This window comes from Herpailurus yagouaroundi, unplaced genomic scaffold (assembly GCF_014898765.1).
Source record: "Herpailurus yagouaroundi ecotype Mexico unplaced genomic scaffold, PumYag 140, whole genome shotgun sequence".
NCBI lineage: Eukaryota > Metazoa > Chordata > Mammalia > Carnivora > Felidae > Herpailurus > Herpailurus yagouaroundi.
In genome coordinates this window covers 86,275,861-86,292,767 of record NW_024412395.1, presented here as the reverse complement: position 1 = coordinate 86,292,767, position 16,907 = coordinate 86,275,861, and the positions used below count along the sequence as shown (strand labels likewise).

Genomic DNA, 16,907 nt, shown 5'->3' with positions numbered 1-16,907 from the left:
GCAGGAGATGAGAAATGTCAGGATCACGTTGCTGTTAGTATAATCATGATCACCTGTTCTGGGCTGCCAGGATTCTGTCCTTTGGCTTGTGATAGGATTTCTATCCTCACCAATAGAAGGTGGTTCCTCCGACCTGAAGAAAAAGAATGGCTCCTTTGTGACAGAGCTGAGGTTATTACCAGTTCTTCTTAGAGGACCAGGACAGCGCTCAGAGAATCGTGGATTTCCACGGACACGAAAAGGGCCTTAGCGGTGACTTGCAGACAGCCACTGGTTGAGTCATGGCAGGATTTGGCAAATTGGAAATCAGAGAAGAGGGTGTTGTGTGAGGAGAAATAATATATGCCAATGTACGAAGGGTGGAGTGAGCACACTGTTTATTTGGGGAATAGTGAGGAGAATTCTCTGATTCCCACTGGAGAGTAGGAGTCAGTAGTTGGAAAGGTGAAATAGGGGCCAATTGAAGGACCAGTTTCTTTTGTAAGGCCACATATTCGTTTTTTGAGTCATTTTTAAATTAGACAAGCTCAGAGTCCAATCCAAACTCCACCTCTTACTGGCTAGGTAACCTCAGACAAATTCTTAACTTGGCTAAAACCATCTCAAAATGTTGTACATGTTAAATAAGATCCTTTAAAAAATTTTTTTAATGTTTATTTTATTTTTGACAGAGACAGAGCATGAGCGGGGGAGGGGCATAGAGAGAGGGAGACACAGAATCCGAAACAGGCTCCAGGCTCTGAGCGGTCAGCACAGAGCCCAACGCGGGGCTCAAACTCACAGACCGCGAGATCATGACCTGAGCCAAAGTTGGACGCTCAACCGACTGAGCCACTCAGGTGCCCCTAAATAAGATCCTTTTATGAGAAGCCCTGAGCAACATGCCTGGTGGTGGAAATGGTTTATGAGGAGGAAGTGAGGTGCTGATAGGGGGGTTGTAGAGACACTGATCCCTGACAGCTGTGCGCAGAAAACACAGAAGAGACTAGAAACAGGACCAGTTAGGTGCAGGTTATGGCGATCCCTTGGGAGGCGAGGAGGTAGAAGCTATTGGACACATCTATACATGTATTCTCTGGATTTTTTTTCCCCCCTTTACAGACTTTTATTTGAGGGTTGTATAACCTTGTTCTGTGGTGTTAAAAGTACAGCAGTAATCACAGGCTCTTTCTTCTGCCTTGAACAGGATGCCAGCGATCCATAGGCCTTTCCAATGGGAAAGCCAAGGTGTGCAACTACAGTGGGTGGTATTACTGCAGCAGCTGCCACGTGGATGACAGTTTTCTTATCCCAGCACGCATAGTCCACAACTGGGACACTTCAAAATATAAGGTAAGCGCAGAGTCTGGGTTTACTTCATGATAGCAGTGGAGGTGTTCACATGTTGTTGTGTGGAGTATAAAGGGAATGATGCAAGAATTTGAAGCAAACTTGACTAGGGAGTCTCACAAAAGCTATGAGATCTTATCCAACGCTTCTCAAAACATCTCACATTTAAAGGTGTCTTAACTATGACTTTTATTAATTTCCTCATTTAAAAAGACATATAGCAGTTTTTTACTTCTGGGACCTGATAATTAACTGTGGGTGCTAAAAAAGAAATGATAGAGAAACAGGCCTCATCATTTTTTATTAGATCTTCTCTCCAAAATCACAACACTCTTGAATATACGAGTGACTTTTGAGGGAAAGGACTTTAAATAATTCAAGATATTTCTTAGAGTAACATTCCTACTCATGTCAAGGTCAGTCTTCCAGAAATCCATCCCCCTGGAACTAGAACCTGGAGAGAAGCTATGAGGACTTCTGGGTAGGGGTCCACATCAAGGAACGGTGAACTGAGCCACCCTTAAACCTTTACCTGGACTGCTGTTTATTTCTTTTTTTTTTTATTTTTTATTTTTTTAAAAAATTAATGTTTTTATCTTATTTTTGAGACCGAGAGAGAGACAGAGCATGAGCAGGGGAGGGGCAGAGAGAGAGGGAGACACAGAATCTGAAGCAGGCTCCAGGCTCTGAGCTGTCAGCACAGAGCCTGACAAGGGGCTCAAACTCACAGACTGTGAGATCATGACCTGAGCTGAAGTCGGATGCCCAACCGACTGAGACACCCAGGTGCCCCTATTTATTATTTTTTTAAAGGGAGGAAGTGAGAATCACAGGTATATGCTAACAGCTTTGCAAAGTAGCTGATAACAGCCAAGCAGGATATCCCAGAAGTACAAATAACTATAAAAATGCAAGTCAATAGAGGAGGAGAGGAAGCCTGAGCACTGGGACACTCCACCTTAAGAATGTGGAAAAGAGTGGGGTGGCTCAGTCGGTTAGGCATCCGACTTTGGCTCAGGTCATGATCTTGTGGTTCTTGAGTTTGAGCCCCACGTTGGGCTCTGTGCTGACAGCTGGGAGCCTGGAGCCTGCTTCGGATTCTGTGTCTTTCTCTCTGCCCCTCCCCTGCTCATGCTCTGTCTCTGTCTCTGTCTCTCAAAAATAAACATTAAAAAAAAAAAGTGTAGAAAGGAGAGAAGCAACCAGCAAAGGCGACTGAGGAATGCAGAACGAGGTAGAAGGACCCTAGTGTGTCCAACAAGCCACAGGAAGAATGTGTCTCCAGATCAGTTGTGACAGAGGCTGATACATAGATGATGAGATATGATAAGATGAGCACTGAGAATTGACCATGGGATTTAGGAATGTGGTGGTAATGACTGACCTTGCTGAGAGCAGTTTGAATTGAGAGGTGGGAGTGAAGGTCTGATTGGAGTGGGTTTGATATGGAACAGGAGAGAAAGTAGCAACAAGAATAGACAACTCTTGAGAAGTTTGCTGTAAGGGGATGGAGAGAGATGGGGAGTAACTGGAGGAGATGTAAGGTCCAATTGGGTTTGACTTTTGTTTTAATGGAAGAAATAACAGCATTTTTTCTATGCTGGTGTGAACTACTGAAGAGAGAATTGCTAGAAGATGTGGTTAAGTGAGAAAGATGGAATCGGGTAGGCAACAGGAGGGTTGGTCTTTGCTTGGGGCAGGAAGTAAGAGAAAAGGCAGAGTCTGTGGATGCAGGTGCCAGTGGGTGGCTTAGGGAAGTCCTCTGCCATTTACATCCGTAGCTGTCATCAGATCATTTTATTTCAGCACCCATGATCCTGCAGAGGTTAAACACCCAGCCCCAGTCACTCTGGGAAGTGCCTTTACCTTCTATTTCATAGAGATATAGCAGGATTAAGGCAACAGTCCCACCAACCCTTTTATAAACTCGTCCACATCTACACCCATCCTCCTTGCCCTCCTTCCAGCCACAGAAGAAACCTCACTCCTATGGAAGGTTTACTCCTTCCTCCTCTGCTCACGATCTTAACTCCTCCATCAGTTTTGCCAAATCTAGTTGACCCTCATCAGTTTCTTGTTCTACTGGACTTGTCTGGGATATAATATTTGACCAGGAATTCTTCTGCCTTGACTTTGAAGATACACCCTTGGTTTTCCTCCTACTTTGAACTCTTTTTTCTCAGTCACCTTCTCTGATTCTTTGTCCTCAGCCTATACCTTTAATGTTGCAGTTCCTTAGCGTTGTGTTTTGTTTTCTTTTCCCACTTTATGCTTTATTGCAATATCTCCTTCTCTTCCATGTTTTAACTCCCTGATGATTCCTACTTTTATCTTCAGCTCCATTTAAAAAAATTTTTTAATGTTTATTTTTCGGGGCGGGAGGAGGGCCAGAGAGGAAGGAGGGGTGGAGAGAAGGGGACAGAGGATCCAAAGTGGGCTCTGTGCTGTCAGCTGTCGATGCAGGGCTCGAACTCACAAACCACGAGATCCTGACCTGAGCCGAGATCAGATGCTTAAATGACTGAGCCCCCCAGGGACCCCTCCGGCTCCATTTTTTGCTACTGAAAGGGAGATCTGTGGATTTAATTGCCAAATGACATCTTAGCTCTAGTTTCCAGCCTAGTAGTCTTCAAGATATGTGGATCGTACTGCAGTTGTTAGCTGTGTCGTACTACAGTCCCACCATGCATAAATGAGGCAGTAGAACTTGGTAAGTCGAGGAATCTAATCCACTGAAGTAGCCTAGGCTTAGGATTCTTTCATGGTCCTGTGTCCTGCCAGAATAGAGAATTCTGGTATCTGACTGACGAGAAGCTTTTTTCTGATCCTTCTGTTAGAATATTGTCACATCTGCCTTGAATGAACCTTCCAAGCAAAGTGCTTTGTACAAACATAGTCTTTATGGCTGTTTTTATACCTCCTTGCCAGTAGCTGTCTGAGACTTGCTTTCACTGTAACTGTATCACCTGGGAGCGAGGTAAGTGGGGAAGGAACCCATAACTCACCTACCAGTAATTTTTGAAGTCTAAAACAAACATGAAAATTGCAAGGGGCCATTTGGCTGATATCCTTTCTATACCCCTGGGAAGCTCTGTCCCCTGGGCAAGTTAGCCTGTGTTTGAGTGCTCTCATCTGTAACATGAGGACCGTAACACTTCACAGGGTCACTGCAGGTTAAATGGGTTCATGCATGTGAAGTGTTCAGAATAGTGCTAGTATGTAGTGCATGCCAAATAAGCATTCATTCTTAGTATGACTTCTATATTTACCTACAAAAATCACGTGAATTGGGATTCTGCAATTGGCAATTGGCAAATCTGCAATCTGCAGAATTGGCACTCTGCAAATAACTTTGATAAGCACTTGAAGAGTGGGAGCTGTTGTCACTGCTTTTCTTATCCTCACATTTATGTTGCTCCTGTGAGCCACCTGGGCACGGGGAACCTGTCTTCGCATAGTTTCTGGCACGTAGTAGGTAAGCAGAAATGTATGCTGAAGGACGGAAGGAACGAGGCCTGTCTCCTGGGCCCCTCCAAACTCGGTACACCCCAAATGGACTTCATCCCCCTCACCACACATCCCTCCGGAATGTCCACGGCCCCACCCGTCACCACTGCCAGCTCTGGGAGACGTCAGTTAGCAAAACTTTACGCTGGATTCGCACTCTTGAGATCGCGCTCTCTGCTGCACCTTCACTTCCACCTCACGAGTTCACACCTCCGGTGTCACTCCCACGAAGGAGTTTGGTGGCCTTCTGACTGGGCCTCCTGCCTGCAAGTCTTGCCCCAGCAACAGTTCGGAAAATTCTGATCCCACCGTGGGTGAATCTTGTACCCTCTCTTAGTCTCCGTGTCTTCACCTTTAGAACGGAGGTGATGATGACGATAACAGCACCTACTTGACAACAGCGCTGTTTGCATAAAAGAATGACTCGCAGAAAGCACCAGGCTCTGTGTCTGGCACACAAGTGCTCGATAATGCCAGTTTTTACTAGGACTGTATATGGAAGTCCAAACCTCATAGCCCGACACAAAGACCTTTTGTGATCTCTAGTCCCTGTGCTTCTAGCCCCTTCTTCATGCCCTACCTCCCCGCCGCCGTGAGCATCCTCCGTCCGGTCTCACTCCTCCTGTTCCTCAGTGCTGCCCTGCCATTGCACACCTCTGGTCTTCCTCTTGCCCTCACTCGGCGTGGCAAACCGTAAGCCTGTCCTAAACCTCATTTCCTCTCGCCCACTTCTTTCCTTCCCCTCTCCCAGACAGTTATCATTCTCTCCTCTGCATCTCATACTTGGCACTCTGAATGCAGGCTATAAATCTATTTGCCATGCGTGTATTAGATAAAAATGTATTTAGAGGGAAAGGACACTGGTTGACTTTGGTTTAGATTATTTATATTAATCTGCTTAGAGCGGGGCTTTGACAGCTAAGAGAGGTGTAGAGAGAACAAGTGAGGGAGGCAGGCCCGGCCTGGGGTCACCGAGAGCTTAGGCTAGTGGCACCTGCCAACAGACTGTGCCACTTTGGGGAGTTAAAACAGAAGAAGTGGCACTAAATGAGGAGAATCTGAAAATCAGGCACGGCTTACGAAGGTGTGAAGTGGTGGAAGAGATCCAGGTCCGTTTGCACTGAGTTCTAAAAGCCATTGAAACCATCAATTCAGCCATCTCGGACACTTTCCGTCTTTTCCCCAAAGCAGACGTTTTTGCCTTGCTGGTCATCCAGGTGACGGGGTTTGATTCTGAGAGGATGAGTAACTAATTGAAGGTGTTACGTACGCTCATTTCAGCCATGTTGTACATGAGGAAAACCTCCTTTGTTAGACCTTCCTTCCCAGGTTCTCAGTGGACCAGGGAAGATTTTAAAGCAAGAACAGAGCTGGTCGAGTTTATCTGGATCATCTCCCACTGGCATTAAGTAACTATATTCCATTTAGTCCAGCCTGTCTTTGCTCAGACACTGGGACTTAACTTGATGTTTCTAATTGTGAGGATCAATTCAGACCTATCAGTTTCCAAGACCAGACATCATTCTGCTAGATCTGCCTCCTCTCCTTAATAAGAAGTACGTGACTGGCTTGAATATCCATTTAAAAGAGTGAAAAAATGGTTTTGCAGGGCAGAATGAAATCTGTCATCTTAAACGTTTCCTTGTCTGCCCTCTGGAGTAATCATACTCCTAATTATTTTTAAAGCAGGATTTCATCTATTTTCCGGTATACATCCTGCAAATTGAATTGAGCTCCAGGATTACCCAGCAGCTAAACCTTATCCTCGAGTTCCGTAGCCATTTTCTAATGAAATTCTGTTTGAAGATAACTTTCCTCCTGCTCTCTGCCCTCCCATTCAAAAATATCAAGCATGACAAAGAGGTGGTAAGGACCTCAGACTTGGCCTCGGCTCTTCCCAAATAGTTCCCTTCTGTTGTGCTTTTAAAAAATATTTTTGTGTCCTAGCCTGAATATTCACATTCCATTTAGCTAGGGGTTTTCCATGTTACATAAACTATTTCCTATCTCTACATCTTGAGAGGCATTCAAGGCAAGCTGGACTGCCCTCGCTGAGCTAGAGAGCAGCTCACTGATGGGAAAAACCACATTTTCAGAGTCATTTGGAGATTTTATGAACAAATTGCAATTAACCTTAAGATCTCCTGATTCATTCTCCATTAGCCCCAGTGCTCGTTTTAAGAGGACCAAGAAGTATTATGGTTGGGATTGATTTGAGTAAGACTTTCTCCATGTTTTTTTACAATAAACATGGGGGGGAAATGCAGGAAGGAAACCTTATACCAAAGCAATAAATGGTCATTGTACTGTGGTAAGAGTGTGAGTGATCTATTTTTTTTCCCTTTCCTGATTTCATTCTCCAAGTTTTCAGTAATAGGACTGTCACTTTTATTTTTAAAACTTCAGCTGTCATTTAACTCTATACATTCTACTTCAGAAAATACATATTAGATATTTGGCTTTTTTAATGCCTCAGAATTATGGCTATAAATAGGATTGTTGGGTCCTGTGATAACATCCGTGGGCTTTAATGTGGTATAGAAGGCACTTTTCCACCAAGAAATTGCCTTGCACTGCTGTACTTTTATTCTTTTTTTCACATATAATACACTTCCACAAATTTCAAGATTCACAAATACAAAGGGCATGCATACATAAATAATCTCACTCCCACCTACACTGTTCTTCCCGCTGGCATCCGAATTACTCTTTTCTTGTGTATCTTTCCAGAGGTATTTTCTGTCCTCTCTTACACAACAGTGGCAATTTGCTGATGTACATGCTGCTCTGGGACAGCTTTCCATTTAGATCATATCACTCTTCCTGGGCTTGCTTGTTTTTTTTTTTTTTTTTTTTTTTTTTTATAGCCACTCTGTATTCTATCATGAATTTTACATGTTTTTACACATGACAATCTACATGACAATGACATGATTTTGTTTTTCAAGCTTTTGCTATTACAAGTAGTGATTCAAAGAATAACTTTATATATCACTTTGCATCTAAGTTCTTGCATTCACCGGTGAGACTGAGGACACCTTCCTAGATGCAGGTTGTACATTTTTGAGTTTGGTGCATATTCTGAATTGTCCTCAATCAGGGTTGTGTCCTACACTTTTACCTGTATCTTCTTGCATGCACCTTCCTTCCCTCAGAGCCAAGATGCCAGCTGTCACTTCTGTTGTGGCTGTGCTGCTTCAAGCTGTCTTTCCCCTTTTCTACTTTCTGAACTCTAAATATGTTGTAAACTCAATATGTTGTCTAAGTAGCCAAGCTGTTCTAAGTGTGTGTAAAGTAATAAGAGTGTATGGTTCAGAGCATTGTAGAACACTCATTCGTTTCTTCAAGTATTTATTGAACACCCACCATGCTTACCGTTCTAGGCACTGGGGACACAGTCTCTGCCTTGTGAATGCTCATATCCCAATGGAGGGAGAAAGACCATAAACAAATGCACAAATAAGTGACTTCTACATAAATGAGTTGTTACTGGACTTTATTTTTTGCTTTAGGGTTAAAATAAAATGGCTAGCATACCGCCAAATTACATCATAGGTTAGTCTCCCTCTGTAGCCCCCCTGCCTTTGTATTTGGGGAAAGAGAAGGACAGAATATGGACAGGGATCACCTCTTCTAAGGAGTGATGAGTAGACATTTTATAGTAGAGTTATTAAAAAATAAAAACTGTGAATTTAAATAGTGCTACCAAGCACAGGACAGAGTATCCAGAGATCTGAGCTCTGGCTGTAAGTTCTGCCACAAAATGACTGCAGATAAGTCACTTAAGGTCTCTGGATTCAGTTTTTTTTTTTTTTCCCTACTAAGGATAGGTAATGGATTAATTCAGCATTTCTCAAAATATGTTCCATGGAGCATTAACAAGTTCTGTGCTTGTTAATAGGTGTTACTCAAAAAGAGGGTTCTATAGGAGGGCCACAGCTAGGCCAACGCTACAGCTGGAACAGGGCCCCTCAGGAGAACGCAGCCCTGGGGGCTCACAGCATGGCAAGATGGAAGGAATTAGAGAAAGAGGCCCCTTCCTCTGGTGGGGAAGCAGGGCCCAGCCTGCATTTCGTCTCCCACCGCCCTCTGCACAAGGCCTGCACAACATTAAAAAGCTGCCTTGTCTATAGTCAAATAGGTTTGGGAGATTGCTGGCCTGAGCACGTTAAGCAGACATGATATCCGAAAGCTTTCATAGGCTAACATGCTACCCTTTGAATCACCAAGTGAAGAAGATAGTGTGTGGCATTTTTCCTGTTGGACCTCAGAACACTATTGTTGTGGGACTAGTATTCTTTGGAACACGGAAAAACTGGACTAGGTTGTGTTTACCAGTTGTTATTCTAAAAGTGTGTTCTCATCAATCCATTTTCCTCCCTTAACAAAAACTGAAGTCCTCACAACCCCCACCTCCACCACATCACCTCCAAATTGCTGTCTGTCGTTAAACATTCCCTTTGCTCCATCGCTCTACTACCCGGGGCTATTTTTGTGGGGGAACATACAGGACACCATTCCAGAACCTCTTTCTCAGAATTACGTAAACCTGAACAACATTCGAGAACATTAAGAGGTAGCTGCCACCTGCTTAACAAAAGGCTTTTAAATTTATACCAATGATGCTTCCTGCTCACATAACCGATATGTTTATGAATACACTTTGATGTGTGAGGTGTGGAGGAGAACCGTTTCTACCTCGACTTCGTCCTCCTCCTCAGCTCTTGAATCCTGTAGACCACAGCGCTGTGAAGGGAGAACCAGTTCACAAACTGCAACAAAATCACAGTCACTGACTTGAGTTCGTCTAGCTTAAATTAGTCTGTTTGTAAGCTTCAAAAGCTCTGGAAAGAAATTATGTTAATGTTAGTAAACATTAAATATTATTTAGTAAAAGATTAAAAAGTCAGTAGGTTTGAAAAATGAACTTATTAACCCTATAAAAGTTGTTTCTAATGTGAATGGAGTGGGATCACTAAAGACAATACCAACCAAAACCATTTTTTAAAAACGCACTGGGTCCATCTATCTGCCTCTGTGAGCTGAGTTTTTATATCCATCCAAAACAACGCTCAGGCTTCTCATGGTTTTCGTAATTTGGTTGGCAAGAAATAGGACAGTAGCTCTTAGGTGGGGATATATTTGGTGTTCACGGACAATTTATGTAATATTTCTATTAATAGCAAAGAAACTTCTCCTCACATAAACTTTATGGTTTCCTTCCCTAAGTAACTATATATTTAACATGTTCTTTTTTAAAAAGCATTCTAATTACAGTTGAGTTTGAAAGTGGAATCCTTAGACCAATATGCAGGGTGGTTTAGAACTTAGGAAATCAGTGGGGATACAGCACTCTATTTTGCAAAAATAGCATTTTATACCGAATTTTGTAGTTCTTTCAAAAATTCCCTTACCGGTGTAAGTGGTTGATTATCAGAAGTGAGCATGTGCTCAGTCTTGCTGCTGAAACCTCCCTCAGCCTTGCAAGGGTTTGTTCACCTACCCAGGCAGCCGTGGTCCCAGTTTGTTCCGTATTCTTAACACTGGTTAATAACTTTGTGAAGCAGTGCCTTAGACATCATCGAAACTAGCTCTGTTTTTGTTTTTAGTAATTCCAGCTTATGAACGCTCATGTCGCTAGCTGCTCTCCCATTTGTCTCACTGCTTTTACCGTCTCTGTAAAAGACTCCCTCCCCCCCCCCCGCGCCCCCGGATCGTTTAGGCTTAAGTACCACCTGAAGAGAGAAGCCTTTTCAGGCCTGGGAGACTGGCCAGTGCCCTTTGTCCTTCTGTTCACCTACTAAAAGGTAGCATTGTTAACCTAATTCAGCAGGTCCCTGACTCAGTATAAACACTGCTCAATAGAGCCAGAAAGACTAATTGAATTGTACAATACATCATTTTTCAGCAACGGTTTCAAGTGGACTGTACTTCATTTCCCAGAACACCATCGTGTTTCCCTCGTTTAAGATATTTAAATATGGCACATATTTAACTATGATAAATCAAATATTTGGACCCAATTCTGTCTTTCTCCACCGAACCTTGAGCTACACGAGGACAGGGCCATGCCTGTTGTACTCTCCACTAATGCCTGCTATGGGATCTGGCACGTACCTGTGTCTCTATGCCTCAAGTGAGGCATTCTGTATCCTTGTCAGTTGTTATTTCCAGTCTGGTTAAATAGAGGTTTTGGCTAATTCTAGGGCCTCTTTGTGAGCTGATTTGCAGAGACTGTAAACTTCACCACGTTTGTAACTGCAGGGCTCCAAAGGATCACACAACAGGTACCTCAAAAATAATTGCTAATAGGGAAAAAAAAATGGGACACTTAATGGGGAAAAAAAACCATTGATGCCTATATATATATATATATACACACACACACACACACACACACACACATATATATATGTATATGGAATGGAAACTTATATGAGCTTTATTTTATATTACAAAATATTAAATGTCATAAATGTGCTTTAATCCGCATACAGTAGCCATATCACCTATTCATATTGGTGGGTTTTCTTCCTTGTATCTACTTGTGGTAGTCTCTGTGCCATCCTTGCCCACCAAGTGAATTTCTGTTTATCTTTCTAGACCTTGAGGCAGTGTGGCCTGCTTTGCCAGCGTCTCCCTTCCCCCCAGGATAATTGATTTCTCCTTCCTTTAAGCTACCAGTGGACCTCATCCGTATTTCTTTTGTAGTAGAGAACAGGCTATATGCGACATGTAGTTCTTGTTTTAAATATTTATCCCCGGGGCTCCTGGGTGGCTCAATCGGTTAAGTGTCCGATTTCAGATCAGGTCATGATCTCACAGTTGGTGAGTTCAAGCTCCATGTCGGGCTCTGTGCTGATAGAGCGGATAGCCCTCTCTTTGCCCGACTCTCTCTCATAAATAAATAAAACATTTTAAAAATAAATAAATATTTATCTCTTATACTACATAGTGAGTCCCTTGAGGGTGAGGACTGTACCCTATTTATCTTCATTAATAAACTTCTAGTCTGGAATGTAAAGCATAGTGGATTTTCAGTTTTCTTTTTAGTAAGCAAAATCGTTTTTCTAATGTTGAATTCTATCCTTATTCCCAGCACCAGAGCAGTTTTCCTGGAAGCTTTTTAGAGAGGTTTTACCTCCCCAAGTAGAAACTAAGCCAACTCTACACATCACTAGCCAGTCCACATCTCAGTATCAGCAAATTGGTGAAGATCCTCCTGAATTACCCACTTCGTATCCATTATTTAAACTACTCCCTCTGTATCTCAGATGCATTGCATTTCTACTCTTTCTTTTTATTAAAATTTTTTTTTTCAACGTTTATTTATTTTTGGGACAGAGAGAGACAGAGCATGAACGGGCGAGGGGCAGAGAGAGAGGGAGACACAGAATCGGAAACAGGCTCCAGGCTCTGAGCCATCAGCCCAGAGCCCGACGCGGGGCTCGAACTCACGGACCGTGAGATCGTGACCTGGTTGAAGTCGGACGCTTAACCGACTGCGCCACCCAGGCGCCCCAGCATTTCTGCTCTTTCTAATGACAAGGAAATTTTAAAATCAACTTGCATAGTCTTGGTGTTTACCACCAGAATTGGATATAGAATTGGAAGGATATATTAGTATTTCAGCCCAAGCTCAAAGTTATTCTAAGAGCAACTCCTTTCTGCTCACTAAAGTGTTTTTTGAGCCTGTTTTCTATGCAAATTATCCTGCATAAATAATATCCTTTAAAGCTATCCTTTTTATTCCTTTTGAATTTTGTAATATGTACATGATCTACCTGTATTTTGATGGCTACTTATAAAAGTGGTATGGAATATACATGTATGTAGTTTTTAAAATTAAGTCTGTTTAGAATCTTTTTTTTTTTTTTTAATTTTGAGATGACTGTAGATTCCCAGGAAGTTGCATAGATAGTAAAGAGAGGTCCCATGTACCTTTCATCCAGTGCCTCCCATTGGTTACATCTTAGATCACTGTGGTACAATATCCATAAATCGGGAAGCCTACATGGTATCTTGAGTCTGTATAGTTCTGTGTCATTTTATCTCATGTAGATTCATGTAATCACCACCATAATCAAGATACATAATTAATGGATTCCTTTCAATGCAACGGTTACTTCTACAGGTTTCTGGAAGAGAGAAAGAAAGCCACAATTTATATTTAGTTAAGTTATGGGCTTTTGCTGTGGCTCGCTCAGAAAGTAATGGGACTTTGGCCTTTCAACTCTGGTTCCTAGTTTGAGGAGGTGTGGAAAACTGGATGGTTCCCCAGACTGACTGAGGAAGTTTATCTTGTAGGTATCTAAGCAAGCCAAAGAGTTTCTGGAGTACGTGTACGAAGAGCCCCTGATCGACATCCAGCAGGAGAACCCGATGCTGTACCGCCACGCCGAGCCGCTGGCCACCGTGGTGCGGCTGCGGCAGCGGCTGAAATCGCTGCGAGCCTATTTGTTCAGCTGCCGGGCCGCCGTGGCCGAGGATCTGCGCCGCAGGTAGGTCACAGATGGCAGGCGGCTCCGGTTTGCTTTCCTCTCCCCGCCCTGGGAGGGTGGTTAGAGGACCTCCCTGGCCTTTCCAGTGGGCACCGTCTTCTGTGACTCTCGCTCCCGGCTCATCTTTGACGTTTTTCCTCCAAAGTCCTCTAAGTTGAGCCAAGAAAAATGAAAGTAATAGCTCAGCGTAACTGAAGGCGTTCCAGCCATGGAACTAGTTCCCACAACAGTGAAGACTTCTCCTACCCGTAGACGAACTCGAGGGGATGATCACAGGAGTGTCTTCGTTGATCACTTATGTAGCACTTTTCACTTTTCCTGGTTTTATTTGTGAAATGAGCATGTTTGAACTATTCCATAAAGACGTTTTTCAGTGGAAATAAGTGGTTATTCACATCTTACTTTCCATCCAGAAATAGGCTTGGTAGGTGATGCCGGGGGTAGAGCCTGGGATTAAGATGCACCGGCCCAGGATTCTGCCTTTTCATGTCACCGTTTGTGCAGGCTGGTTTTCCATAGGGCAGTTATCTCCGAGTTCACAGAGCACACAAGTCCATGCCAGGTTCAGATCCTGAGAATAAAACTGAAGTTAAAATGTGCCTGCTCTCATCAAATTCCTTCTTTTACAGTTAGATTTTATTAGCATTTCAAGTCTCACCCTTGGCACATACGAACTAGCTTACACTTGAAATAATTGCTGATGGTGTTCGTAGGTCCCTGAAAATACCTTTTAATGTTTTAATGGAAATGACCAAAAGCATACCTTAGTCATGGTTTCTGGAGGGGAGCCTACATGCAAAAGAACCTTTGGAAAGCATTAAAGTGATACGGTTTGTTATTTGAGATCTAGTTAGATCCAAGGAAATGGACATAACCCCCAGGCATCTGAAGAAGACGTCTTAAAAAGAACTAAATGTAGATAGTGAGGAGTACATAATATCATAATACCTAGACAAGCCCTCATAAAATAATAATGAAAAGGCAGCTGCCATAAAGCAAAACACTTCTCAGTGGTAGTCATTCTATTACCTAGTTTTTCAAAAAGCACTAGAAAAAGGTCAGGTTTTATTCTTGTAAAGTCTAGGCAGATCTTAATTTTAAAAGATCGGGGCTTTCCCTGAAAGGCAATAGGATTATAGGTCCAACTAAACTAGATACAAGATTTGTAATGTTCAAAGTATGTTTGTTCTATCATTTTCACTCTCGGCTTAGTTCAGAGCTAGTTTTTCTTTGCCTGTATTTTTAGACAACATTAAAATCTACACATGGGAATCATGTGAGGTACCTTTCTGGGACAGTGTTTTGCTTTGGATAAATATGCCACATCAGGGCATACGTTTAGAAATTAAACAGATTCTGTCTTCATTTGGATGACTAAGAATACCTTTGCTGTTCCCGCAGTCTGGTGGTTTACTGCCATGCCTACCCCTTATGGCCAGACCACCAGGAAAGGAATAGAAGTTCTAGAAAGAAGGCATTCCCAGGGCTGTGAGAATGAAGACAGCAGCCTTTCTTCCTTTCCCTTCATTTTTCTTTCCTCACTTGCCCATGACCCTTATGTAGTGCAGTTCCTGGCACCAGACAGGCAATCAGCAAGTACTGAACGGATAGATGGAAGGAGGGAGGGATAGACAGGTGTCTACTATGCTGTCACTCTAAACCACTGAACGACGGCTGGTAGCCCAGTTTTGAGGAAGGAGTCAATCTTCTGGTTTTATTTCTTCCTTAGGTGTCCGTTAGCACAGTGTCTGACCCATCTGAAACCCTCAAAAATAGTTGTTGAATGAATGAGCAAACGAACTAAAAAACAAAGAAGAAAAATTTAGTTGGTTTTGTTTTGGAGATCAGTCTCAAATCTTTCTTCTCCGTTTCACTTCCAATGTACCACCCTGGTCTGGAGTCTCAGGACAATTGCAGTGTCTCTCTCCCATTGAACCTTCGCATCAGGCAAATTATTAAATACAAGTATGGAGTTCAAGATCTGTACAACTCTCATCCAGTATATTGTTCTACTCTCACATATCCTGGGATGATTTAACTCTTTAATGCATTCTGTTGTGGGAATTGGTTTTTTCCAATGGTACTGCTTATAATAGTGCATATACATAGTAAGCACTCAATAAATACTATTATTCATACTGTTTTATTATCCTAGAGTGTTCTTGTCTCTGGCTTTAGAAATCTTTGTTTAAAGTTTCCACTTAAAAGCCACCCCTGATGCTCTGTCTACTGGACTTGGCCCCTCCTGCTCCTATGTCAGGAGAGGAGTGAGCCAGAGGAAGTGGTTTGGAGCACTGACCCTGGGTATGGGGCCTGAAGTTCCTGGGTATGTGATGCACACTTACTCATGCAGTTGTTGCACAAAGATGAGTGGAGCAGGAGGTTCCCTAAGACCAAAGAATGAGATTCCTACGGAACTCTAGAGGAGGCACATTGATTTTTCTTTTTAAAAATTTGTTCTTTGTTTCTGTATGCTTATATGCTGTGAAGATAATGGAGGGGCACCTGGGTGGCTCAGTTGGCTAAGCCTCTGACTTCGGCGCAGGTCATGATCTTGCATTTGTGGGTTTGAGCCCTACGTCAGGCTCTGTGCTGACAGCTCCGAGCCTGGAGCCTGCTTCAGATTCTGTGACTCCCTCTCTCTCTGCCCCTCCCCACTTTCATTCTGTCTCTCTCAAAAATAAACATTAAAAAATATATTAAGGGGCACCTGGGTGGCTCAGTTGGTTAAGCGTCCGACTTCGGCTCGGGTCATGATCTCACGGTTTGTGAATTCGAGTTCCGCGCCATGCTCTGTGCTGACAGCTCGGAGCCTGGGGCCTGCTTCGGATTCTGTGTCTCCTCCTCTCTCTGCCCCTCCCATGCTCATGCTCTGTCTCTCAATAATAAATAAACATTAAAAAAAATTTTTTTAAATATATTAAAAAAATAAACCCCAAACATTGTTACCATGTCTTCCCACCTTGGCACAGGGAGAAGCATACCAGCAGCAAGAAGTACTTCTAGCTTCTGGTGGGGGGTGGGGGAGGGAGGAGGCTGTTATGGGGAGCTGTTCTCTCTCTATTTTGAAGTAGGACTATTTCGTGAAGCGGGTCTAAGATGTTCTGGGCTGCTGGTACTCGTCGCAGCAGGGCCTTACTTAATGTCAGCTCTGCCTTTTTTGAGTGTGCCCTAAATAACCATCACCCACCTAATAACTAAATTCCTGTCACCAGAGGCCATCGCTTACCTACCTTTTACCTTTATAAGGAATCTGACGTTTTAAAAACAAAATTAGCCAGCCCTGCACCTTTGATTAGAGATGATAAACTTATCTAGAAGTAATGTGTAAAGTTCCCTTTGTTTCACTTGGAGGCACAACATTTAAAGTGGAATATAAACATAACCTACTGGATACAACTAATCTTATATAATCTTGATAGGAATTAAAGGAGGGAGGAGTTGGTGTGCAATAGGGGAACGAAAGAGAGCAAGAGAAGTCAGTTCTTACCCAGTTGTAAAAGGCATTCTCTCCCTGCCTGGTTTTTACCTCTGTACAGGAGTAGCCATTAATCTCCAGCAAGTAGGCCC

General features: G+C 43.0%; 1 protein-coding gene and 1 long non-coding RNA gene across 9 annotated transcripts in view; one reads left to right on the top strand and one right to left on the bottom strand.

Annotated features, from left to right (window-relative positions):
• Positions 1-16,907, top strand: part of PLEKHM3 (pleckstrin homology domain containing M3) — a 198,045-nt gene that overhangs the window by 74,930 nt on the left and 106,208 nt on the right. For 7 of the 8 annotated variants that reach the window (XM_040476029.1, XM_040476030.1, XM_040476032.1 and 4 more), the window contains 2 exons: positions 1,187-1,332; positions 13,144-13,337. In XM_040476029.1, coding sequence (XP_040331963.1) covers positions 1,187-1,332; positions 13,144-13,337 — 340 coding nt within the window. Of the gene's footprint in view, positions 1-1,186; positions 1,333-13,143; positions 13,338-13,482; positions 15,481-16,907 lie in introns of those variants that run through there. The other variant, XM_040476036.1, reaches the window with a different exon arrangement.
• LOC121030984 (uncharacterized) lies at positions 9,454-13,852 on the bottom strand. The gene is made up of 4 exons (XR_005790498.1): positions 13,740-13,852; positions 12,778-12,974; positions 10,954-11,141; positions 9,454-9,680 (listed from the first exon to the last, which is right to left on the bottom strand). It is a non-coding gene; the product is annotated as an uncharacterized LOC121030984 (long non-coding RNA).